Below are 27,149 nucleotides of genomic sequence, written 5' to 3'. Positions count from 1 at the left end.
GGAAATGCAAATGGGAAATCAGGGCATATTTACCTGTGCTGGTAATTGACTCCTGTCCAGTCTCGGAAGGCTAAAGAAGAGAGGCACACGTTAATAGGTGCTTGCTACATGTACATGCCAGCCGTACACACTAAGCCATTTCATCACTACTGCCTGAACAAATGCTTGCTTTCACAACCTCACTTACAGTCAGATTTTGTAAACTAGAACTTCTAGGATTGAAAGAGAAAAGTTAGCGAGTCACTTGGAGCTGAATAAAATAGGCTCAAAACCAGAATTATGGTTCATTATGCAAACAGAGGTATATACACTACCAGTCGTGTTTGAATATGCAGATGACAAGAAAATAAATACCAACAGGTACACCTTGGCCCCAATGTTTCCAAATTAATTGGGCCAGTTGCATCAGTGCCGCCCAAAAGCAAACAGTCTCCTGAACATACAACATAGGCATGTTTGACTTATCAGACAAGACGAATGTCTTTAATCAACCCTTTCTCAACAAAAGCTTTTGTGGTCGACTGGTCAAAAATTTACAAATCACAGGGTGCCACAAAAAAGTTGACTTTGCAGGAAGTCTGTGTCCCCCAACATTCTGCCTGAGGAGGTATTGGTGAGCTAGTTTGTGTAATTTAGCATTAATTGACGAATCAACGAGTGCGCTGCCTTTGGAACATTATGCTTGGTTCTATATACTAGCACAGGCTGGAAATTTGAATTCCAGTCTTTGTGCCTAGGCTGCAAGAATATTGAGCTCTTCCTCATGTCCCGTGATCCATAAACCTTTGACGCGAACTGTACATTATTCGCATCTGTGTCCCCCTAGTCTCTGAACACGTTCACTGCGACCTGGTTCACAGGTGGACCACGGCAGTTATTACCCCTGTGTGGCTGCGCAGGGCTTTCCTGCAGTGAGGAAGCCACATCTTTGCTTGAAATCAACAACAAAAAAAAAATTATTGTTGCTTCTGATCACCCAGATCCACCTTCAGGAAGTTTGAAAGGAGCACAACTACCTGCTGACTAAGTGATCAATCACGACATACCTGAGGCTAGGTAGTTAAATTGGGTTTAATGACGCAAAAGTGACTTAGGTCATGCTGCGCCAGACACAAGGTCTTGAAAAAATGGTAGAGGCTGCAAAAGCTGCATTGCTCTAAAGCCTATTCATAAAACCGTTTCCTTTTTTTTTTTCGAGAAAGTTCAGGACTTCTGTAACAAGTGGTTCGTCTCCGAAAAATCAAAGCAGGGTGTAAAGGTATGTGTATTTGTATAGTTTGCGGGAGCATTTTCTTTTTTCTGTTTCGATGTGTGGACATGTGATTAGAATGTGCATCACTGTTAATGGTTCCTGGCAGTTATCACATGTTGGTTGTTTTTCCTTTTTCAATAAATAATTGTGCGTGAGGTGTGTGTGCCCTATTCGAAGTTGGCACAAAATTACTTTGATGAAGCGTTCTTGATGATAATATGTTTTAAATTTACCAGGGACAGTTTTACTAAGTTGCACTTCATTGTTTTCTCTCAAATTCCTTTCGCTTTGCCATTTGAAGGTCAGCTCCTGGCGAATAGTTTGAAAGCCTGTACCTAACTGGTACCTTTATTTTCGAAATAGTCTGGTGTCGAGACACCAGAGGAATTTGGCAAGTGACGTGGCCACCAGTGGGTCACCACGCATAGGAATCGAGGCTTCAAAAAGTGCTGTCGCAGTGAACGTGTTAATTCTTCCCACGCCTCAAATCCAGTATTATATTAGCAAACACATGCACCACGTAGTCAAATGAGACACATGCAAACACACGTGCCCCAACAAATACAGCCCGTTCATGCACCGATGCTCAATCAGTCTCGCTCTGAGTAACGAGCACCTACCTTTTCCCTTAGCCACTCTTCCATCTCGTCAAAGTCTCTCTCTCTGTGGCTCTGTCATGCAGAATCAAGAACAGCGGGGTAAAAAATAAAAACCCAAACAAACAAACAAAAAAGAAGAAAGCGATCACCCACATGCCAGGCAAGCCTTTACATTTCCGTCCAGAACAGACAAAAATGTCACAAAAAAAAAAAAATGTGAGAAAAGAATCGGCATGTTTGCCCCATAAGTAGTATTAATAAAAGTTATAAATTTTCTTCTTTTTTTCACGTAATTTACCAGCCTCAGAATGCACTCAGCCTCAAATTTAAGACTACGCTCTGAATGTGGCCCGACGGTAACCTAGGGTGTATAGCAATCTGGCAACACAATGTGTGCTCGTCATGCAATCTGGTAATTTCATATGGGTGTATATCTTTGCAACAGACTATGCATCACACTGCAGCGAAATGCTTTATCCTGAAGCCCGCAGACACAGTAACATTACACATGGCTAGCTCACCTAACTGTGTTATCACTTCAAAAACTACTTATTTCTTAAAAAGTCATATACCTGGACTGTGCAGTGGTAGCCACCTATGTATTGGTAGCAAATTGATCAAGAACAGTGTGTGTTTTCAAAGGCGATGAATGCTTGGGTGGAGTGCCTAGTGGAATCTGGCAGAATATACCAGATAACGTATGGATGGTTTCAATTTATCAATCTTTATGAGCAAAATCATACCAACCCTTGAACACTGTAAAGCAGATTACAAATCATGCTGTCTTGCAAGCACTTCGCATGACAAGCTCAGTGTGCAAATCTCAGTTAATTTTCAAATCAAAGCGATAAGGCTAGGTACTCAAAGCCTATCCTGTTTTACCTTCCCAGATATGTACGACACACTGTCCTTAGTGCCTTTATTCAATCATCAGTAAGATATTTAGCTTTTGTAGAAAGCTAATACACTAACCTTGAGGCTAAACATTTCGACAGAATTATCTGTCTGGTCGGGAAAATTGATTACAACTTAGAGATTGACTCCAACCAAACCAATTTGGTTGGAGTCAATCTCCAAGTCTTAACTAACCTTGAGGTACCTTAGGTAACCCTCGGGCACCAAAGTGCGTAAACACACAAATGAGTTTGTGTTGCTGTCAATTTGCATGCTTACGTTTTACTATGACGAGCGAACTTGTCTAATGAACCCTTTGACAAGAAAAGAATATATATATTGCAGTAGTAGAAGTAGTAGTAGTGGCAGTAGTAGAAGTGTAAAGAAAGAGAAAACACACATTTAGTTGAAGGATTATTCTCAAACTTGGCTTTGAACAGGAGTGGGCAAATATTCAAAATTTTGAATACGAATCAAATACTGTGCACTAACTATTCGTATTTGAAAATAAAATATTCAGCATTTTAGAATAGTCGAAACTAACCAATTATTTTGCAACAGCCAAATGTTAAAGTCTGATCACTGTCCTCCATCTGCTAAACAAAGTGTCACAAGCTATCAGAAGTGAGATGACGACAAAAGTTTTTGAAGCAATGCAGAAGCAAAGAGGATAATGCAAGCTTTCTTTTAGGCTTCACGGCGAAAGCCTACATGACAACATTTGATTTTAGCTTGTACTAGTCGGTCATTTAGTGTTTTGGCAGTCTAGCCATGGAGCAGTTTTATATTTTAATTACATTACAACCTGTGATACTTTCGTTGCAACGGGCCCTCTCCCAAATGTCTACAGCTCAAAAGAGCCAACAGTGTTTTTTTTTTTCCTTTTTCAACAAGTACTGGTCTTTCTTTCGCCAATTTATTCAGCGTTTTAAGGAAGCTAGTCACACAGTCACCATTCTTGCTTGGAAAGCTTGTCTGCAAAAGGCTCTAAATTATTGTGAGTATATTTGTGTAGTTGTTTTAATGGCAATAAGTAATATTGTGTTCAAAAGTGATCTTTTGTCCCTGATGTTTTTGTTTTTTTAACTACTCAGTACGATCATTGTACCAAACTATACCGAAATTTAATATTCGATACCTACTATTCGTATTCAATTTGTATTCGAAAAAGTTGATATTCGATCGCCTCTAGTTATTAGTTGCTGAAATGTCTTGCTAAAGCTGTTAAACGGCAAATGGACAGCTGCAATGAAGGATAAAAGAGGGCTATCTATCTATTGCTAAAAATGACATGCTGAGAAAAGTTGGCAGTATACAGGCCACGTGAAAGATTACTTTTAGCACAGAAAAAAAAAAAAAGCATAAGACAGCAAAAAGAGTTTTCTCAAGGTTCCTAAAACTTAAAGGGACACTAAAGGAAAACACTAAATCACCTTAGACTGATTAAGTTTCTTGAAAACTCTATTTTGGTTAATTTCATGATGATAGGTTGATTATTACGTAAGAAAATGAAGGTGAATGTTTTATTTTTTCAAATTTTGCACCGAAATCCCAGTGCTGGTATGCAAGTATGATGACACTAATTTCAATGTATCTTTCCGTATATTTGGGCAGTTGCGACTCAGTAGTAAATGTTCTTGAAACTCGCCAAGTTCAGTCTTTGGCTCCTTTAGAGCACAATGTAGTTTATATTTACCAATCAAAAATTAATAAGACCCGACCAGAGGTTGTCAAAATTCAAGATGCTGCGACGAGCTAGTGTGGGAACTTCGCCATTCGTCTTTTGTTTATGCGTCTTTTTCAGGTTTATCAAGCCTTCTTTCACAGTAAGAGTGGCTTTTTCAATATTGTAGAAGGTTAATTTGCTAATACAGCCGAAATTACTGTCCTCTTAACTGTCCCTTTCACTAGCTGCTGCATTTTGACAGACGTGTTCACGTAAGCAAAAAAGCAAAGAAATGAAAAAAAAAAATCATGTGACGCAAAACAAGCAGCACGACACCCCGACAAGTCTCACCTCATGAAGGGTTTCCGCTTCCACCTGGCGTTGTGGAGAAATTGAGCGTTGACATGGAAACAATGCAACAAGAAGCCAACAAACATTGCACAACAACAATGAAATGTGGCGGACAGCCTCGCAAGCAAACGATGACAGGCCAGTCCCAACACCATGCACAGCACACTTCGAAATGCAAATCATGCAAAGCTACAGTTAAGTCAACCGCAACCCAAAAGACAAGCCAACAGGTGGCAAAAAATGGCTGCGGAAGCTTCAGAACTTTGATACTGGCGGTAAATTAGGAAATATGCGTTTAGCTGAACTACTGCAGGGCATCAAAGCAATGACTAATTAATACTTTTAGTTAATTTGGTTGTTGAGTATTTGTACCACACGTACACACTGACGAAATTCAAGTTGCCAGTTTTTCCGTTCGAGCTGTGGTGGCAAACAAGTCTTAAGAAGCTTTAGCTTCAACATGAAGTTTTTCAAAGCCTACCTATAATGAAAGGCAAGGCTAGAACATGAAAAGTTCAAGAGGATGTATTCTTCACATTCTTTCATGTTTATGTTCTAGCTCTCCCATCAACATAGCTGCATTTGGACTTTGACATTGAACGTAGACCAACTAGCCCGAATAGCCATCTTGCTGCTTTAGCTGCAAATCCTCTCCTCAGCTATTCAAAGACAAGAGAAAAGCAGAAACGCATTGACACAGTGACACCGCACCAAAAACATGTCACAGATGCGTTTGTTGTGGATGCCACTTTCCGAGTACACTCGTGCTTTTCGATGTCAATGCATTTTCGCTTTGATTTCACATTAGTTCTTATCTCACAAGCTGTTGCGTTGCACTAGGAAATTCTACTAATCCCAATAAGGTCATGTATACATGTGGACAGCACTTTGTTGAGTTATCATAAAGGTTAATGGCATATTGTAAGAACCACACAAACAGAAGGTGGGGGACCACTAGGGAAGAACACAAGATGAGCGTGCTCATCCTGTGTTCTTCCCTAAGTAGTTCTCGTCCACTTACGCCCTGCTTACAATGTATTACATTTAACTTGCCCGCTTCGGCATACTTCTGCAGCTAAAGGCCAACTGCAACGAAATTTTTCAATGCATAAAAAGCCTACTTTCATATACAGTGCAGTCCACTTATAACAATATCAAGAAGAACGAAAAATGCAATTGTTATAACTGATCATCGCTATATCTGGACAGCCGTAAAAAAAAAAAAAAAATGCCACTTAGGATAAGAAATCGACGATGTAGAAAGTAGGCTGTGAAAAATAAAATGTTTATTTATACATCTAAATAGCGTCTCAATCGTTATGCGCGCTGAAATAGAAATCTGTACTTGCTTTGCGGAAGTTTCGGATTCACAACCTGCAGTGAGCATCGCGTCCAACTGCTGCACGAACACTGGCGGCTATAAATTAGCGTGCATGAAATTCATGAGCAACTCGATTGACGACATTGTACTTTGGTTGAGCATCGGGGTCGGTGTCAAAGACGGGCCATTATCAATCCTGTCGTACCTGCCGCTACTGCCGTCGCCTCCGTCGCACAATGCCGCCGCGCGACAACAATCGCCCCGTCGGAGATCCCTTCGTAGAACGAGGCAGCACTATATGCACTCAGAAACTACTATATCGAAGCAGCGCCTTTTTCATCGTCAGTAGCGACATATTCGTAGAGTTCGGTAATGCCAGCAGCTTCCACCGGGAAGGTTTTACCCATGGGGGTTTCGTCCTGGCGCACAAAGCCCGCCTTTTCCGTTGATCGGCATGGCCACTGCTTACTAGCCTTCATGATATGACAACAGCTTTGTGCTGGCGCATCTCCCGCTGCTTCCGCGGCGCATTTCCGCGCTCGCTGAGAGAGAGAGAGAGAGAGAGAGAGAGGAGAGGGATTGTAAAGGGAGCGCAAAAGCCGCTCAGTTATCGCTTTTTTCCCCCTCCTCCTCTTCTACGGATGCTCGCACGATCACTGGCACCGCAAAGCAGCTGGCGCCATCTTGTGCACACTGTGCCAACTTGCGATGCTCTCCGTGGCTTTCGCAATTGGCGCGCGGGCAGGACGCGCTGCGCAGTAATGGCGGCAGATACGAACTCGCGTAGGCAAACTTTTCGCCCCGTCTCGATTAAGGGCAACTTAGGAAAGCAAAGTTCCCGATTATTCTGCATGAAAATTGCCGCCCAGAAGCAATATCTTGATCGTTATATTCAATATGCAGTGAATAACATATCGTTATAGTAGCACATCTCAGGTACTTGTATATGGTTTCTTTTCTCATAGCCCTAATGCATAAGTTGATACTTTAAGTTGACTCATCATTATAACCGATATATCATTATATGTGGCATCGTTATAAGTGGACTGCACTGTAGTTCTGATATAGAGCAGTCTCGGTGCAATACTTTACGTTTGAAATACGAGTGGATGAGTCACGAAAGGAAGACAAAAGTACACATCTTTTATATCACAAGTAAAAACGTAAAACAGAAGGCCATTATTATTCATTGGAGGTGATGCATGACAGACCGCACAGCTCCTCAACATAACTTTCTAAGATTAGTCTCTGCCTGCGGTGCGCCGAAAAATCTGGGAGGCGACGTGCTGCGACTCATATCCTAGCAACTAACCACCAGACGCACCAATTTAGTCAAAGTGAAGTTCCGTAGCAGTTGGCCTTTAAAGGTACACTTCGCATAAGGGCTCAAAATAAATCCTGCATTCCTGCCAAATAAAAACCTTACTGTTCAAGCTGATCCAGAGTCTATGCAGGCAGCTCCAAGACGAGGCAAATGTAAGCACGCACACAATCAGATGCACAAAAGCATTTTCGTAGCGTGCCACATGCTTAGGCATGAATATGCTTTTGTGAACCTTTGCCAACATGCAAATGCCAAGCAAACTGGAGGTCAGAATCCAGCTTTGCCACCTCTCACCTTCTGGCCTCTGACTTGGGCAAGTGCCCCGAGACCGACTGCAAGCTGGTCAATGTTGGTGTTGTCAGCGTACGTGCTGCCACTGCGATGGTCAAACACGTAAAAATACTCAATACATTCGAGCTAAACGTTTGCAAGTACTTTCATTGGCAAAATTTAACCACGATTTCAACTTTCTTCTATAACAAAAAAAAAAAAGAATTTGTTTATTTTGAAAGCTTGCCCAATGGCATAAACTATTAAAAATGGTTCCATTGTCATTTCCAGTCAAATACTTAGCTCTCAGCTGGTGGTTCCACAGCACTAAGCAACGCTTTCCTACAAGAACTCTACAGAAGATGCAATGTTGTCCTGTGCAGTGGGTGGCGCATAGCAAACCACGAAAATAACAGTGGGCTTTTGAAAATAAAAGTGTTAACTTAGGCAAACTTGGACACACTAAACTGAAGCAACACTTGGAACAAGTTTGCAAAGGTGACAACAGCAAGATTTGGCAGACCCGAGACTTGGCACTCGTAACGCGTAATGTAATGCACCTGATGCACCAATATGAAATACAACCCCATGTTGTACTTTAACGTCAGTAATTTATTCCTTACTGCACTGAACACACAAAAAAGCTTTTCAGCACAGACTATACAGCAAACAGCAGTGAGTGAGGTTCAGGGTCACACATTAGTGAGAATCGCTGCTTTAACACAGATTATGTGTTCCTTTTAGATTGGTGCAGGGTGTAGTACTAAGCATGTGCACACAGCTAAACACAACATGGCTGCAAGACTTCAGATCGCCGAGTCACGCTATGCGCCCTCACCTGGGCTTTGTGTCGCTGCTGTGCCGGGACTGCGCAAACATGTCAAACTCGTCGCCCGAGGGTTTGGCCGCCGGGTTTGAACCTGCCCCTCCAGTCCCAGCAGGTCCCAACGCTGAGAGTTCCAAATAGAAAGTGGCCGTTAGTGACAACCATAAAAGAATGTGCATGAAAAAAAAAGGAACACAGAAGGCATGACCATACAAAAGTCGTGATCGTCTGTCTCCCTTGACATAAAATAGATGCAAATTTGATGCTTGCGGAATGGCTGACACTGGGCAGCTCTTTAACAACTCGGAGGACATTACCAGATGCCATGCTGTCCTCAATGAGTTCTTATTTCCTTTGACTGAAATAACTGTTTTCCAACAAATGCTGGACTTTATACTTAAATGCCATTATTTGTTATATTACCAGATTCATCAAAAACAAAAGGCATCACACGAACATCTGCACAAGCTTACTCCTGTATAAAGACACATTTTCTGAATGCTTCGATTAAAATTGCTTGCCACTTGATGTAGGAGGCAGTGGGGCCTACAAATGCTACTCACATTCAAAACAAGACATGTTAAAACGCAAGACTACAGAGATGAGGACACGGTAAGCCTTACAGCCAGACACCTGTTGGATCTTGGTGAAACATGACACTAGTTTATTGTATTTGCACGAATCTCACACGCACCTTTTTTCTGACAAAATGGGTCCAAAGATTGTTTGCGTGTTATAATCACATACGAAACCAAAACTGCATTTGCGGCGTTGGCAACAACCTACCGTCAGAGCTGCAACATGCAGCGCCATCACCATCACAAGATGACGCCAGAGCACGTTTTTTTCAAGGTTGCTGTGGGTTTATTTTGTGCTCAACTACAATCACTTTTGAAGATACTACCACTTTCACGAGATCTTGTGTGACTCAGCACCGGATGCGTTGGCATATACGGCCACCAGCGTTGCTCGCGCTTTGTCAAGCTCGCCATTTGTGCAGAGTGTCAGGAGCACTCCTTGCCCGCATATTTCAACAATTCCGATGCAGAGTCATGTAAAATCTCGTGAAAGTGATAGCAGTACCTCTAAAGGTGATCGCTCGAGAATACCGCCTTGCGTGCTTGGTATCTGTGGGCAATGAAGCGCAAATGGCGACGACGACGTGACGCTATCATTGTGAAAGCTCATTTAAAATATTCAGTGGCAATTTAGTGGTAAATGCGAGAGAAATGCATTGGCATTATGTCACACCTCTTTGAGGTCCTAGATCCACGATTAAAACCACGTTCCGCACATTGCAAAGTGTTGTTCAGGAGCTTACACGTCTTGCCTTTTTGAGGAGTGAAGTGCAGCTGATGGTGGTCCAGAGCAGATCACTGCCAGTTGCACTATGTATGTATGTATGTGCGCACACACACACGCGCGCAACACACACACACACACACACACACACACACACACACACACACACACCTCTACCACGTGACTGGCTTCCCACACTTTACATAGATGTTTCCACTCTTCACATACTTTTCCACAACCCATTAAAAAACAGTCTCTTCTGTAAAAGGTAGTTCAGCACGTTTTTTTTTTTTTTATTGCAAACATGTTTTCTTTTATAAAAGTGGCGCATGCTAGAGCACTTTCATTTTCTTGCTTTAAGCCCGCAAGAATTGGGTGCGCATTAGATTCTGGGGCATGTTAGAATCAGGCAAATACACTACATTGTACTGGGTTGAAATAAAACAGAGCCAGGAAAATAATAATAGTAGTAGTAGCAATAAAAATGTCGCAGTTTCGCCCGAAAGGCAAAGCATCAATTGCGATAGCAAATTAGTAGAGAGCTATTCGGAGTAGGGATAGTGGTTTTATCGGCTGCATAAACTTGGACACATTCGCTTACTAACTGAATTGACAAGCGTGGTGTCAGCACCCACAAGCAAACATGAATAGATCACACTGAATGACCGCAGACTGTCAAAACGCTGGCAGCAAGCGCAGCCGCCGCAGCGGGCGAAGGTTTGTGCGGTCTATCGCTTCAACGGAAACTGAGCGGCGAATGCACAGCGCATACAAAGGTCAGAGCCGTGTGCAGATAAGAGACGGTGCAGGCGACCGCCATGGCCGGGCAAAGTATGAGCGCAGTTGTTGGCAGAGTAGAAGCTGCGCCCGCCCCCCCTCCTCGCGCTGCCTTCCCACTTTCATTGCTTTCGCGTGGGAGATTGAGTGGCCAGTTCCCCTTGCGCCCGGTTGCAAGATACGCCTTTAAGCCACTGCGTTGCCCCGCCTCCCTCCCTCCCTTACCCGCACGGCCTTTCATGCGACGGTAGCGTTTGCTTTCCGACGTGTGTTCGCTCTCCGTGATAGCGCGCATCCCCCGCGCTCTTTCGCTCGCGCATACGGCGCGCGGCGGCGATTTTATCGCACTTAGACTTTATAGGGAACCTAACGGCAACGGCAGAAATCCGGTTGAAGTGTCCATATAATTGCTCTCGCAATTATATGGATGGCCTACCTAAGCATCGCCTTGGCTATAAAAGACACAAAAGTTGCACAGATATATCTAAATACATGGCCATTTTTGCATTTTCCCATCAGAATGTGGCTTCCATGGGCAGAAATTGATCCGCTGTTTGGACATGCATCCTGGATTTACAGCATGCATATATAGCAAGACTGACAACTAATGGACCAAGCTTTCTTTTCTTCCTTCTTACCAAGCTTCTGGAGATCACTGGTTACATCTGGCTCACCCAGGTCGATGAGAGGTGCTGCATCTGCGGCGGAGGAGTTCTGCAACAACCACAAGAGTTGTGATGAGAACAATGAAGTTTATTTGATTGATTAATTGACTTTAGCCTCCCAAAGCAGCTCCTTAGTTATGAGAGACAAGAACTTGAGAGTCAATGAGAGGTGCTGCTTCTGCAGCAAACAAGCTCTGAAACAACAGAAGCATGACTGTGATCAAATTGACTGTTTGTTTGATTGATTGATTGGCTTCAGCCTACCTAAGCATCGCCTTGGCTATAAAAGACACAAAAGTTGCACAGATATATCTAAATACATGGCCATTTTCGCATTTTCCCATCAGAATGTGGCTTCCATGGGCAGAAATTGATCCGCTGTTTGGACATGCATCCTGGATTTACAGCCTGCAGTAGTACATATGTGAGCAGCATAATGCTGTACAGTTCTGATGGCTGGAGGCACTAACTGTTTGGAAATTCAACTTAATCACGGAACCCTCATCCCGTAAACTTTCGAAGCCGACTGTGCAATTAACCCTTTTTATACAGACGATGAGCTGAGCTCGTCAAGTGTGTACTTGTTAAAAAGCGAAACAAAAAGGCCAACTCATCCAACGTTGCTTTCTTTTTCATGCAGCCCTCAAGACGATTTTAACTCCCCGATTGCTGTGTGTCTGTAAACAACTCCAGATGGTGCAAGGAGCCTATACAAGAATTAAGTTACGAAAATTTTAAATTTTTTTTTATTAGCAAGCCATGGCATCTTTTGAGGGATGAGTGAACACTTCGAGTCACTTGAAAAGAAAAGAAAGTGAGATGATTTAAAGAGCTCAGTTTCTTCGAATGAGAATGATTTTGCGATACAGTGCGTTGGGCTAAGACATGCAAATAGGAAAAGCCAAAACATGCGGTGAAAGCCACCAGAGTGCAGTTTAGCCTATTTCTGTTAATATGTCAATCTGTTTTTTTTTTCCCTAATAAACTATGCCTCTCTCACACAAGCTTTTTGCTAAGTCTTGCTTTATATGACCAAGAGAATCGTTTACAAGGAAACAAAATTGCACCTTTTCTTGCAAGTTTTTTTTTTTTCATATTTTCACCATCCCTAAAGGGCCCCTCACCAGGTTTAGACATTGCAAACAGACAAGCGCGGTGTGTAGATCACTCGTTAACGATTTTGTCTGCAAAATATCAAAGTGATGCACGGCTTGAACACAGTTGAAATTTTAAACAGAAGCCCGTGCACCCTTTCTCTCTCGAGGGAGCCCTGCTTCCACCAGCCAGAGAGTCAAGGTCACATGCACAAACACAACATGCGCTGCATGAAACATCACTGAATATGGCACTTGACCTTCGTAAGTCGTCCAATGTGGAATTCGCAATGCTGCCAGGGGAAGTGCACTGTGCAGCAACAAAAAAACCGAGAGAGAGAGAAAAAAAAAAGCAGGACTCGTCACGTGCAGTTCCTTGGACTCAGTATGGGAGAAGGCGGTGCTTTCTCCCATAATGGTGCTTCCAGATGCTATCGAAACAAAGGGGGAGAGTGTCCCTGCTAGTAGTGACGCTCACCTCCTGGCAGATGGCAACATTTAAATTTTTATATCTCCTCTAAATAATGAGCCATTTCGAAATATTCTTTTGGTAAAACACTCCCTAGATTGCTTTAAAGGGTTAATGGAGGTTTGGTGGCAGAAAAGTAGGGAGACCACAAACAACAGAGGCGTACAAAAATGAAGTTCCCAATGTTGGCTCAGAAAGTTTGATGCTGGGAATTTGCTGCCCGTAAAACTAGACAGGTAAGACATTTGGTAAAATAAGAAAAAGAGGTTGGTGGCGTAAGCCCAGTGCCCTGTTTCAAAGGGGACGTTCATAGCCTCCATCCATCCATGAAACCACATGTTTATTCATGTTCGTATGCAGGAATGAACATTTGTCGGTATATATATTGACTGGCACTGCAGCCAATCTGCACTGTCAGCCTTAAGTTCCTTGGCCTGCATGCAAGGAAATAAAGCGAGCACAACTGGTACCTCGTTCTGTACAGTGGCTGTGGCAGAGGTGTCCTTGGCCTGTCCCGTGACAATGGCCGTCCTCCGCTTCTCAAAGCGCTCATAACGCAGAAACAGGTTGTTCATGTCATCGTTGATTCGAAGTAACTCCCCTGTCATCAACAATGAAAGCACAAGAATTAATACAAAAGCAGTGCATGAAATTAACATGTTAAATCTACCAACAAAATTGCACAACGTAAAAACCATTGCCTGTGCATCATAAGGACATGTACGGATCAGCGCAATCACAGCCCCTAATCTTCTAATTATCTAATAAATGAAGCAAATAAAAAAAAAATAACAACATGCAATGCCAGAAAAATGGAAGCATGTGGAAAAGCTTGTGTTAATTTAGGAAAGCAAATATTCACAGCTTATCTATTTTGTTGTTGCAAGGTTACTGTCGGCTTGCTTGCTTATGAAGGGACAAATGTAGAATAGAGAATACCATGAAATCCTACATGTAATACAAGCATTTTTTTCTGGATTTTTGCCTGTGAAGTTCGCACATCAAACCATATTCAGGTGCCAAAGTCTTTCGGGATTTAAGGGTTTAAATTATAAAAAACTGTAATTAGTGTTATTATTTTTCCCGTTCCTTTTTTCTACATCAGAGCCACAAATTTGCTCCTCATATCTGGGCTTGTATTACATGCGGTATTTTATAGTATATTTGTATGCCTTTTCAAGAAAGAAGATGCCTGTGATGAAGCCTAAGCCTGCTCCTACCCGATTATTAATTGTACAGCAAACTTGCATTATTTCGACATCAATCAATTTGATCACTCTACCAAAAGTCACCACGGCGACAATGCATGTATGAATTACTAAGCAACTCAAAGTACTGGAAGCTAGAACATTGACAACCAGATGAGCTTTGCACAGTGACATTTCACTGCAGAATTGTGTAATAATGTACAGTAGGGCCCTGTGTTAAATGAAACACCAAATGATGATGATGATGTATGGTGTTTAATGGCGCAAGGGCCAGGTATGGCCAAAGAGCGCCAGGCCAGTGTTCATGAGTTGACAATGGAGCAATGAATTGCGAAAGGTAGACGTATCGTGGCTGTAAAAGGGCCTAAAAAACAATCGCTGTAAAATGCGTAAAATATATATGTAATAAAATTATGGCAATGGCTAATGAGGTGCACTATGAACACGAAAGAACAAATTGCAAGATAATGAAGATAAATGAAAATATATCACAGATAAAACTTTTCAAAAAGCACGACTGCCTTGACAGACCCTTTGAAATGCAAAGGCCTGGAGGCGCGTGCTATGCAAAACTACTATCGCGGTGACATCCTCTGGAGAGAGGATGCACTACGAAACTATTGGGCAAATAACATGCAATAGTACATCACTCAGAAAATCCAGGACAGCTTTGGTGTCAAAGAGAGGTTCGTCGCCAAGAAAGATAGCGGGATGGAGAGGGAGACGGTACCGGTACGCTAGAGGAAAGTGCCTTTTCCTCTCTCTTTCGGCTTCCCTGCACTCCACGAGGACGTGGAGCACGGTAAGCCTCTCTCCACATCTACCACAGGTTGGCGGGTCATTTCCCGTTAAGAGAAAATTGTGGGTGCCGTATGTATGTCCTACTCTCAGACGAGAGAATAGGACATTAGTTCTTCGTACTTTCGTAACGGGATGCCAGGGACCTATCTGTGGCTTAACTAAGTGGAGCTTATTGTTCGTTTCGGCGTCCCACAAGCACTGCCAGTGCCTTCGAAGTTTCTTTCTCAAGTAGGGCTTGAGATCTCTGGCAGGGATTGAAGCGGTAGGGTTAAGCGCTCGCGATGTAGTTGTGGCCATTTCATCAGCTAGAACATTGCGCTCGATGCCTCTATGGCCAGGTACCCAGAATATGCTGGGTACCAGCATATGCTGGTTAGATAGGTATGCCTTGCACAGAGCAGAATACAGTTCAATAAGTACAGGGATTGTGTGTCTATGTAGAGTCATGACAGCTTTTACGACGCTTAGGGAGTCTGTAAATATTATTGATCTTTTGAGTTTTGATTTGCCTATACTCTTCACAGCCGATAAAAGTGCATAGGCCTCAGCCGTAAAAATGCTTGTTTCCGGGTGCAGTACATCGGACTCGGAGAACGATGGGCCGACTACTGCATAAGATACCCCTGCATGTGACTTGGAATCGTCAGTGTAAAACTGAGTGCAGGACGAGTACTTGAACTGGATTTCTAGAAAATGCATCCGGATATGTGCCTCTGGAGCATCTTTTGTGACCTCTACAAACGAAGTATCGCACTCTATGAGTTGATACTCATACACCAAATGAGTGTTTCAGATCTGATCACAGCCCAGTTCTTACAAGAAGGCCTAGGAAAAAACATTTTTTACTGATATAGGTTTACTTAATACTATGTCACACATCAAAAACTTTCTTTCCTATGAAGATACCTTTAGGTACTGTTGGTATGGATACCAATTACGTGTTCCCTTTAAGAATGGACCACATTGCACACTTGGCAAATGCACTGACACTGCATGCCACAGCTATATACAGTGAAATCTCGATACAACGAACTTCAAAGGACCGCCGTAAATGGTTTGTTATTCTGAAAAGTCGTAGTGAAAGCTCCTTTTTTTTCTGGGGTTTTACGTGCCAAAACCAGTTTTGATTATGAGGCATGCCGTAGTGGAGGGCTCCGGATTAATTTTGACCACCTGGGGTTCTTTAACGTGCACTACAACACAAGCACACAGGCGTTTTTGCTTCGCCTCCATCGAAATGTGGCCGCCGCGGCCGGCATTCGATCCTGCAATCTCGTGCTCAAAAATGAGCCATTCTGCCCATTAAACCATCAGTCTATAAGCTATCACCATACCAGCCATCCACGAAGGCGTCGCTGTTGGCTCTCAGCCCGTGCTGTTGCTATTTGCCATAGATTCCAGCTCCATGCACCACCGAAGCACCGTGTAATAAGAGCGACACACTCAAAACAGACACTGACGCGGAGAAAACTACCAACAAAAAGGAAGCTCCATGTCGCCTCCAAAGCTTGTTTGTTTGTTTTTCACATTCCTTGCTGTGGACACCGCAACTGTCTCGCTCGAAGCGGACACCGGAACTCTTTCAAAGTGCAAGCGCATGTAAATTACACCGCCTGGAAAATACAAAGTGTGTCCAAATGGCAACCCCACGAGTACGAAGGTTACATTCCTTCGCGGGCGTAGCTAGTACGACCAAGGTACGGCCGCAGAAAGAAGTGAGAAGGAGGCGCGCAGAAAGAAGGGGTCAAAGAAGGAAGAGACGCGCCTCCGTTGCAAGGCAACATTTGTCTGGGCGGAGCATGCACTCGCAAAACCTGATGCATTGCCGCCTCAGCTAGTGTTCTTCGCACGGTCCTGCACGTGACAATCGCCACTTCGGGACCTTATCAGAAAGAACGGCTCGCCTGACTGTTCAGCTGACACACTGTTACCTTACGCCTCGGAACGAAAAAGTGCGAATCGAGAGCGAAAGTATTTTGTAGTGATGCCCGACTTGATGCGCTCCTTCTTGCCCCGCTAGTCCCGCTGCTTTGCTGAGCTGCGCTGTTGGAGTATTCGTCCATGTGGGGCCTTCGGGCACACTGCGTCGCTGTAAAGCGAAAGGGTGCCAACCTAAACCAAGAACAAACCCATTGCAACGTGCACCGGCATGTCATCTGCCATCGTACGGAAAAGGCGTGCACGAAAGAACCTGTGTGTGCGTGCGGGCGACAGCAGTTTCCCTTGCGACATGCCACTGTCACCGATTCGCATGATCGTCGCGCTGCTTTAGAGGCTTTTTCGGAACTCATGGAGTGATTATTGTGGGCGATTGGCCTTTCGAGAGGCGGCCGCCCCGCTTTCCGATGCGCCGATGCTGTGTGCCAGCGTATGTTTTATTATTATTATATATATTTTTTTTCTGAGGCGCTGTCTCAGGTTTTCCGAACCCATGCGCCGCGGCGTCCGCTTTCTGCGCCTTGTCGTCTGCTAGCCTCCTGTTTCGGCTGCCACGACTGGATACACGGAAATCTAAGAATCCCCAGATTTTGGAATATTATAGTTCATAGCACTGAGGAGTTGTTAGCATGACACAGAAACTGAATAACGATCGCTATATTGAAAAGTTTGGTATTCTGAAGTTCGTAGTACTGAAATACTTTTACATTGAAACTATGAGAAGTCAGCGGGGGATTTCTGAAAAGCTCGTTAATCTGAAAAGTTAGTTAATGTAGGGTTCGTAGCAACAAGATTTTACTGTATCATGTTTTACTCTTGGCTTAGTATAGGTAATATTTCAGCAGCATGGAAGGAATTTGCACACATATGCACCATTTTTGTAAAACTTCATGGTCATAGAAACACAGGGAAAATTTCACATCAGTGACAACAGAAGCACAAGATGAAATTAAATGGCATCACTGCAACAAGTACCTTATGTCCTTCGAGACTGTTAATTGAAAAAGGTGCAAACGCACCTGTGACTTCCTCATTGGCCACCTTGTTGATGAGCTCCACCACTCTCGTCTGCATGGCATGGCACGTTTTCTGCAGCTCCTGCCAACATTGAGCAGATGACCGGATGCCAGTTAAGTAAACTGTGTAGCAGACAGACTTCAACATAAAACGTTTCTAAGCACACGTCCAAGCCTGCTTTTTCAATAGCTGCGGAATGCAAAATGTATTGCTGTGCCCCCCCATGCCAGCTTCTTTTACGATTTCCAATTTGAAAGTGGCCAATTTATTAATGTGACATACGGCAAGGCCACGGTCATCATAATCTTGTATGTTAGCTCCAGGACGAAGGCCTCTTTGAGTGATCCCCGATTACGTCTGTTTTGCCCCAGCTCCTATCATCCCGTGAATGCCGATTTCCTCATCTTGTCATACCACCTAATCCTTGGCTTTACTCGATTGCGTATCCCTTCCTTTGGCATCAATTGTGCTACTCAAAGAGAATGCTGATAATCTGCTATACATCGAGATTGCTTAGCCACTCAAGTTCACTTCCCAAAAGCAAGTATAATGGACACAGCAGGAGAGATCTGCAGGACGGTGCATACTAGAACCGGTTGGTTTATAAATATGTGCTAGTAAACAGCAAAAACATCACACACAGCAACGAAGAGTGACATTGCAGCATGCTGACTAATCATTGTTAAATTTTATTGTCTGAAAAGCTACTTTACATACGCAGCATTATAACTAAGCAACACTTGATTTTATGGCTCTAAAGGAACTTAACAGATACAACATACAAGGCTGTACGTTGTGTATAAAAGGTCATTTTTCAGCAATAAAATCAATCAGTTGTTAGCGTATCGTCCTGCTGTGTCCCACGCTCGTGCTTGTTACTGACACGCGAAGATCTGCAGTTTGTGAGGAAGTGAGCTCGATACGAATGAGATCATAACAACTGGTGCGAGAGCAGCTTGTTGATCCATCAGAAATGTGAAGTGCCTACAAAAAAGACTGCAGGCACTGCGGCATCAAGTGCGCTCACCTGAAGCAGCTCCCACTCGCTGCGTTGCTCCTGACCGGGCACCAGTTCGGTCAGCATCTCGCCGAAGACGGTCATGTTGCGCTGGACGATGTCCAGCTCCTTGCGCAGCTTGTTCAGCTGCTCGGGCGTCAGACCCACGGGGCTTGGCGGAAGCGCTCCCGACTCCACCTCACTCTGGGCCACGGGTCGGCCGTGGGCCGCATATGGGTTCACCCGAGGCAGTGTCGTGGGTGGCAGTGCCGTCAATGGAACGCTCTATAGAAATGCATTTTTCAACAGATTTTTGGTTGTAGGCTTACGAGCTGCATACTGTGGAATCATGTTATAACGAAGTTGCATTCCAATATAAATAGGGAACATTTCAGATGTACTACATTATATTCAATAATTCATTACTTCCTTTCTTTGTTATAGCATATACTATATATTCTTTGCACACTAACATTTCAGACTTACTTTATATTTCTTAATTTGTTACATCCAATATTCATTGAACAGAAAGGCAGTGACACGATAAAAATTTTTGCTTCTTTAAAGGCAGGCACTGCAACATTTTTTTAACATAGTAAGAAAATGTTTGCGATCTGTAAACAATGATGTCATGAACATGCGAACTGAATATTATCTTGTGGCACACAGCAGGGATAATATTCACTTCATGCACAATCTCAAAAAATATAGCTCACTGGCTTTTGAGGCCGCCTCTATTATGAGTAGCCTAAAATGCTTGACAACCTAGAAGCAGTGGGTGCAGCACGAGTTTAGACTGGTGGCGCATTCATGCGGTGTCGTCGCGAATGTAATGGCATGTGACGGTTGGGTCGGGTGCCGCTAGCAGAGCCGCCAGCTTAGTTGGTTGATTATTGTCGGTCGTTTGTTCAGTTTTGCATTGCTGAAATACCACGTGGAACCAAATCAGAACAAACGTTGCGCTTATGGATGCACGAACAGTTACTTAAACATGACTGAAGTTGGTGAAGCCATTCAGTTCTATTGTTTTAATCACGGCCTCACCAGATAGAATGGCGAAAAGCCTCAATATATGCCCTCCGTAGGCAATGGTAAGTACATTTGCGACACTGCCTTGCTTTTGTCTAGTTGTTCTAACACAAATAAAGAAGCGGCTCATTTGCAAAAGCTTCATGTCCGAAGAAAATGGTCTGTCTTTTCCTCCACAGGTTTATTAGCGCCGAAGCTGGGACAATGAAAACAAAAACGTGGATTTTTAGTTGTCATTTTGCCATCCTCTAAGCGGCTCAGTCTTTCTCGTTTAGGGTATATTTTCCTTCCTCCTGCTTCCCAGCTCTGGGTATACCTGGTACACGACTCTGTGTGCTCTCCATTGATGGTGAACGACAACACAGCTGCATGCGTGTCCACACGTTATCAATGCCGGCCTTACACATGCACCGGCCACCGCCAAGCTGTGTGAAATAGACGAAGAGTTAAGACTGGGCTAGTTTCTAAGATATTTATTGTATTTACTCGATTGTAATGTGACCGAGATTGTAACGCGAGGGGTGACTTTTCATTGCGTCCATCAAGAAAAAATAAAACCGAGAAAGTAACGCGAGGGGTGACTTTTTTGATGCGCCCAGAAAAAAAAAATCGCTAAAGTAACGCGAGACCACCGAATGCATAAAAAAGCGCAGTTTCGCCCGAAAGGCGAAGCATCAATTGTGATAGCAAATTAGTAGAGCTAGACGGAGTAAGGACAGTAGTTTTATCGGCTGTATAAACTTGGACACATTCACTTACTAACTGAATCAACAAGCATGGTGTCAGCGTGCACAAGCAAACATGAATAGATCACACTTGATGACCGCGCACGACCACTGTCAAAACACTAGCATGAGCAAGCACGCCAGCAGCAGCGAGCGAAGGTTCGTGCGGTCTATCGCTTCAACGGAAACTGAGCGGCGAAAGCACAGCGCATGCATGTGGAGATCGCTTTTAAGATACTGTGCGCACAACAGCCCGCAGCCGCGCAAAGTACAAGTACGCAGTTGGTGGCAGAGTAGAAGCCGCGGCCCCTCCCTCCTGCACTGCCTTCTGGCTTTCCTCCTCTCGCGTGGGAGATTGAGTCGCCTGTTCCCCTTGCGCCCGGTCGCAAGATACGCATTTGGTGCGGCAGCTAAACGTCACCTCCACTCCCTCCCTCCCTCCCCCCCACGACGGAAGACTTCGCGTTTGCTCTCCGTGAAAGCGCACGTCCCTCGTGCGTTTTCACTCGCACATTTCACTCGTTGATTAGAACTGGGTGCATGATTGCACTTTTTAGACAACTTGAATTTCGGTATTCGATTGTAACGCGAGGATCGACTTCAGGTAGCAAAAATCTGGAAAAAACACGTGTTACAATCAAGCAAATACGGTAATATTGCCGAAGCATTGAAATGAAGAAAAAAAGGAAAACAGACAGAGAACGGGAACGTACCTGACACGTGTGATCAGTGAAAAAAAAATAATTTAATTCTGGGGTTTGACATGCCAAAACCCCGATCTTATTATGAGGCCCACAGTAGTGGGGGACTCCAGATTAATTTCGACCACCTGGGATTCTTTAATGTGTACCCAATGCACGGTTCACAGAAGTTTTTTCATTTCGCCCCCATTGAAATGCAGCCGCGGCAGCTGGGATTTTATTCTGCAACGTCAAGCTTAGAAGCGAAAAAAACAAAAAGGGAAACGTACGTCTCTATTTGTCCGTGATTCTTGTGCTGCTCCGCCAATCTACATGATTAAATACACGACAATGTTAAAGTGCACAGCAAAATAAACAACTGCAAAATAACTGTTGGAGTTCCATGTCCTAGCTTGCCACGGTGAACTTTATTTGCGGGGTGCATTTGCATTGCAAATTGCACTCGTGTTCTGCTTTATATACTACCTGATTCCATGAATGTGTCCTGCCTCGTTTTCCGGTTCTTCAGGCCTCAAAAACCACAGTGCGAAATCACTGGAAGCATTGTGTGTGCCTTCACCCCATGGTCTGCATCACAGGCCAGCGCTCCTATTGCTGCCTTTCATGGCGCTGTTTGCCAGTGCTCTGCTGGCACCTTACAACGGTCGCCCGGTGCCTATAGACAACAGCCATTTGGCAATTGTAAACAATCATGACTAAGCGCACAACACTCCGGCCTTCTAGCAAACATGGAAGTGGCAGTTTAATGCGTCCCATCCATCAATATATGCAATTACAGTCATCGACCGATAATTCGGACTAGGCGGGGATAAATCAAAAATCCAAATAATCAAGAGTCCAAAGTAACGGACTTGATGGGAAATAGCTGACTTTATTCCACAAGTGCCCAGAAATGCTTTTCAATGCATTGCTACATGCACTTATGCTTGCATACGACCTGGTCAGTCCGTATTTTGACTGCTGTCCTGCTGGTGCTACAGATGGATGAAAGCATGGTCATTGCATGCACCAAACCTACATCCCCTGGCAACTTGAACAAAGGCTGACCACGCTCCGACAGCGAAATGATCGTGGGTTTGCAACAGTCACTGTCTGCCACTTCCCTTGCTTTATCACCACGCTTATCAACACTAACATCGAAGGTTCACCGTTCCCATCCAGTAGGCATGCGAGCTGGGAACAACAGTTAAATGTGCAGGATTAGAACGCACAGCTTGACAGCTAAGCTGCTTGTCTTGGTTTCGCTTGTTCCATGTTTGGCAACTACTGAATCGACTAGAATTTCTTACTTTCAACTTTAAGAAGGCAAAAGCAATGTACTGTAAGAAATACGTAGCTCTTCCTGCTAATCTTGATGGCTTAATTATTAAACAGTCGCTGTAGAAGCCGTAATTAAGACCGTCCTTAAACATCACGTCTATGAGGCTAGGGACCTTGCTGTGAAGCTGTCAAAATAATCAAGCATGTCCAAATAATTGGTCAGCAACTGTAATAGATTGAAGAATTAATTGGGTTAAATTTTTCTTAAACTGGTGCCCAGCCCTACAGAGTAGAGTACCAAAATCACAATGTCTGCGTGAAGACTTCCGCTCGGATGCGCTTACCCTCTGTGGTGTGTAGATGGGTGCCATGGAGTCCAGGTCCGTCATGGGAAACTCGACACCCTTGTTCTTCAGGTCGGTGTACACCTGGACAACGCCCTGCATGTCCGGGTGTGTGCGGAATGCATCCGCCCAACACTGAAATACAAACGACAGCTCAGTTATTCCACTGCCAACTTGGCACTGCGCTCGAAAGTGAGCCTCGTACTTGTAACCAAAGAAACACAGTTTTGGAGACTTACTTTAGCATACTAAGGACCCAAAGGACACAAAAACTTAAAACTGCTACCACGAGCGTCACTTGGTGTTCAGTTTAGAATCAGTTTTATGTACCTTTGTCCTTCCTGCTACCTGATTACTATATCAAACCAACTAGCCCATAAACTTGTACTTCAGCGACTATCTACAGTATGGTTCACTGTTAAAGGAGACGCCTAACTAAAACAGTCAAACCTCAGTGTATGAATATAGATACAGTTAAACCTGGATATAACGAAATTGACAAAATTCGCAAAAACTTCGTTATAAAGAGGATTCCGTTATATGCAGGTTCGGCACGAAAATTCGAAAAGAAACGCTTGCCATATTTACTCGATTCTTATTGCTTACCGATGGCGTCGTAGCGTCGTATAAGGCCCATTTATAGTCCGACGTTATCGGCACGCGGGCCAGCGTTGTTTGTGGCCGGTTGCGCTGCGCCAGCAGAAATGCCATCTCCTGTGTACTCAGACGCGTACGCCGTCGGCTGTTATCTTCAGAGCATGCGCAGAACGATCCCAAGCCCGCGCGCCGCTTTGAACGGCTGTCTGCAACTGTCGGCAAAGCGGCTTGGGCGCCTTTATTTTATTGCGCGAAATGGCATTGTGGGTTGGCGCAGTCGGCGCAACCAACGCTCGAATGGGTCAGGAGCCAATTCGACGCCAGGACCGTCGGGGCGCGTCGGAAGCCACCGGTTACGTTGGCTGCGCCGGTGCGCTCGACTATAGAGGGGGTCGTTTTCGCCAACATGACGCAGCGTGCGCGAGCGCGCTCGCGTTACTTCGGACTATCAACGGCCCTATAGTGTCACCTATAGCGTCAGGTTAGTGAAGTGAAGCGCAGAGCCAAAGAGTTGCGCTGCCAGCGCGTTGAAAAAAAAAAAAAAAGAACCGTTTTTTTTTCTTTGGCAACATCAACCGGAAAAGGTGAGCGCCAGCTTGGTGGGCTAGGCCAGCTGCAGCAAGCGGCGGGATCAGGTTTGAATGAAGGGAGGGGGAAAGGTCATGCCCGCGGCAGTAAGATCGCCAGGTCGAGGGATGCAGGCCCGCCTCACGCACGCACGCACGCACGCACACGTGTGCTCGCTCTCGCCTCGTAGTCGCCGTGAATTCGAGCGCACCAAGCACGCCGCCGCCGCTTCGCATTTCGTCGTGGCGGAGAAGGTGCTTCCAGTTGCTGCTCGCGCAAAAATGACAAAATTTGGGGCGAAATCTCTAGGTTGTTGGCGGGAAAATTCGTTATTTCGAGGGGGTCTCCCGCTGGCAGTTCGTTACGTAGAGGTCTCAAATACATGTGCTTCTATGGAGTAACGGCGGGGAATAGAAAAGCTTCATTATATCCAGGAATTCAGTACATGGAGGTTCGTTATAAGCAGGTTTAACTGTAGTAAAGTGAATTGTCAGATATAACAAAGTATTACACTTGAACCTTGTTATAACGAAGTTGAAGGGGGAGCCAAAATTGCTTTGTTATATCCATTATTGCCATTTACTGCAATACCGTATTTACACGATTGTAGGTCGACCCATTTTTTCAAATTTGGCAATCCAATTTTGGGGGGTCGACTTAGAATCGAAACTGAACCGTGTACCGCTAGTAACGGCAAGAGAAACGAGAAATCAGGGGCGCTACGGCGTGGTTACAACATTGCACCTATGTTTTTATGGTTACGGTAGAAGCGTAGCGTAATGATTTACTGTATTGCATACATTCCGATTGCGCGCACCATGAGCGCACGGCTCTTGTGGGAGCATCGATCATATGATGGAAGAGCCGCTGTTTAGGGGGTATTGGTAGATGGCGGAAGAGCCGCCGTTTGGGGGGTATTGGTAGCTGGCGGAAGAGCCGCTGTTAGGGGGGTATTGGCAGTTGGCGGAAGAGCCGTCGTTTGGGGGGTATTAGTAGTTGGCGGAAGAGCTTTTCTTTGAGATACGATTGTTTTCGACGGCCGCGCGCATCTTGTCACTTCTGCTGTTGTGCTGAATCGTCGCGCCTGTCATGAGTGCCAAGAACTTTTGGCGCTCGTTCTCAGCAGCATTCAAACGGGCTGCTATCCTCCATGTTGAGGAAACTAACAACTGCGCAACGGGACGCAAGTCTGGAGTCAGTGAACGTGTGGTGCGGCAGTGGCGGCTTCAGCGCGAGAAAATTTGGCCTCTCTGGCTACTGTGTGCGGGTGGGTCCTCTCTGCGTGGGGGGCTGTACCGCGTGATGTCGTGGTGCGGTCGTTCGCGAAGTGTGGACTCACTTTTGATGACGACGTGCTGTGGGACCGCAGCAGCTATGATGGCAGCAGTACCAGTGAGGTCAACTCTAGTGACGATGAGTAGTCTTAGCAACCCCATCAATAAATTTCCCTTGTGTGAAATGCACTCGCGTGGTTTTTCTCCCCCCCCCCCCCCCCACAATGTTTTTTTTTTTTTGAGACATGCCATTTTGGGGGGGTCGACCTACATTCGAGTCGACTTACAATCGTGTAAATACGGTATATGCTCAATGGGGTGCACAATTGTAAACATGGAAATAAGAAGACGGCTTTGTGGTCCACGGAACTGCTACACAGTCATGCATGCAATGAAATTTGAATAAAACAACAAAAGCATATTGGGCGTGCGCTACACGCGCCTTCTCAGCAGCTGCATGATGCAACAGCGTTAAGACAGCTGCCTTCTGTTTCATTGTGATGGTCTTTCTCTACCACTTTCCACTTTGGCTCGTCGTGGTCAAGCAGCACATGGCACACAACACAGCGCTCCGCTATGTGATTGAGGAGGAGAGCAAACCTCTCCCTGCCAGCTTGGCTCGGCCAGCTTGTGGTCTCCGAGATTGCACCAGTGCCGATGCAATCTCAGAGGCCTGTTATCTTATGCAATCTCGGAGGCCTGTTATCTTTCATCCATTATCTTGGCGATAATGAATCAAAGAATAAGAACTACAAATTCCCTTTAACAGTGAACCATACCATACTTTGACCAATGAATAAATGAGTTGAATGTACTGGTGCAAAACAGGATGTGAGAGATGTAATGGAAGGCTCTGGATTACTTTTGACCCTCTGGGTTTTTTTTTAATGTGCACCTATATCTAAGTATACAAGCATTTTCGCGCTCCACCCCCATCAAAACATGGCAGCTGCACCTGGGACTTAAACCCAAGACCTTGTGTTTATCAGCAGCATGCCTCAGCCACTCGGCCACCATAGTGCATAACTATACTTGTTGGTAGTTTTATAATTTGTTCACATATTCTAATGAAACTGCTAACTGTGCAGCCAAATGAAGCAAACAGACAATGAAGCCAAGGAAAGTAAAGGGGAAATTGACTGTTCTTTTTAATTGGAATGTAGAAATAATAAGAAAAAGAAAAATGAAAAGAGGACAAAAAGGAAAAACTGCCGCCAGTGGGAACCAAACCCACAAGCTCCACATGATGTGTGCAATGCGTTGCTTTTGAGCTACCAATGGTGGCTGTCTACCTTTACTTTCTTGTATATTTGAGTACGTGTAATAAACCTCAACCCGGAGTGCTAGTGGATGTGGAATGTCTTGTCAACCACAGGCATTGCATAGTATGCAAACATAGGAGCAGGAAACTTCGCTTGATTCGGTTAGTATACTGTTTACGCAACCTCCAAAGCTGCAGAGGCACACGAGATTGCCCGCCTGCTTCTTACAACTTTGCATAAAAAGCAATGGTGCGTCTATGACACCCGCATGACGGCCACTTCACTCCTGGTGACATGTTCCTTCTTTAGACCCCCATCACGGCGGGTAAGCCTATACAAAAAGTTGCTTTCACTTTACTCTGACCCCTACCGTGCCTCTTGGTAAGTGACCGCTGTAACGTATGAAATCATGCCTCTTGATGCCAACATAGTTGGATCTTCTCTCATATCGCCTGCGTCACCTGCCCCAGACAATACTGCTCCTCCATAGCAAGTATCGGGACGGCACATTCCCCGCTGAGGGTAAGTTCACGGAGCAGACTTGTACCACCATCTTGTGTACCGCTGAACGCATCGTAAGTAGCTTGTAAATACACTCTTTCTCTCATCCCCATAAAAC

At 44.6% G+C, this 27,149-nt stretch overlaps 1 protein-coding gene across 4 annotated transcripts in view; it reads right to left on the bottom strand.

Annotated features, from left to right (window-relative positions):
* The window catches only part of LOC119452901 (TOM1-like protein 2), a 43,425-nt gene that overhangs the window by 7,287 nt on the left and 8,989 nt on the right, over positions 1–27,149 (bottom strand). Inside the window, exons 5-15 of one of the 4 annotated variants that reach the window (XM_037714856.2) lie at positions 22,831–22,965; positions 21,496–21,534; positions 18,802–19,056; positions 17,777–17,855; positions 13,281–13,411; positions 11,221–11,296; positions 8,516–8,627; positions 7,702–7,783; positions 4,763–4,786; positions 1,873–1,923; positions 34–70 (exon numbers count right to left, since the gene is read on the bottom strand). In XM_037714856.2, coding sequence (XP_037570784.1) covers positions 34–70; positions 1,873–1,923; positions 4,763–4,786; positions 7,702–7,783; positions 8,516–8,627; positions 11,221–11,296; positions 13,281–13,411; positions 17,777–17,855; positions 18,802–19,056; positions 21,496–21,534; positions 22,831–22,965 — 1,021 coding nt within the window. The remainder of the gene's footprint in view (positions 1–33; positions 71–1,872; positions 1,924–4,762; positions 4,787–7,701; positions 7,784–8,515; positions 8,628–11,220; positions 11,297–13,280; positions 13,412–17,776; positions 17,856–18,801; positions 19,057–21,495; positions 21,535–22,830; positions 22,966–27,149) is intronic. The other 3 variants (XM_037714857.2, XM_037714858.2, XM_037714859.2) reach the window with 3 other exon arrangements.

The sequence above is a fragment of the Dermacentor silvarum genome, chromosome 5, assembly GCF_013339745.2.
Source record: "Dermacentor silvarum isolate Dsil-2018 chromosome 5, BIME_Dsil_1.4, whole genome shotgun sequence".
Lineage (NCBI taxonomy): Eukaryota > Metazoa > Arthropoda > Arachnida > Ixodida > Ixodidae > Dermacentor > Dermacentor silvarum.
This window is presented reverse-complemented; position numbering and strand designations above follow the sequence as displayed.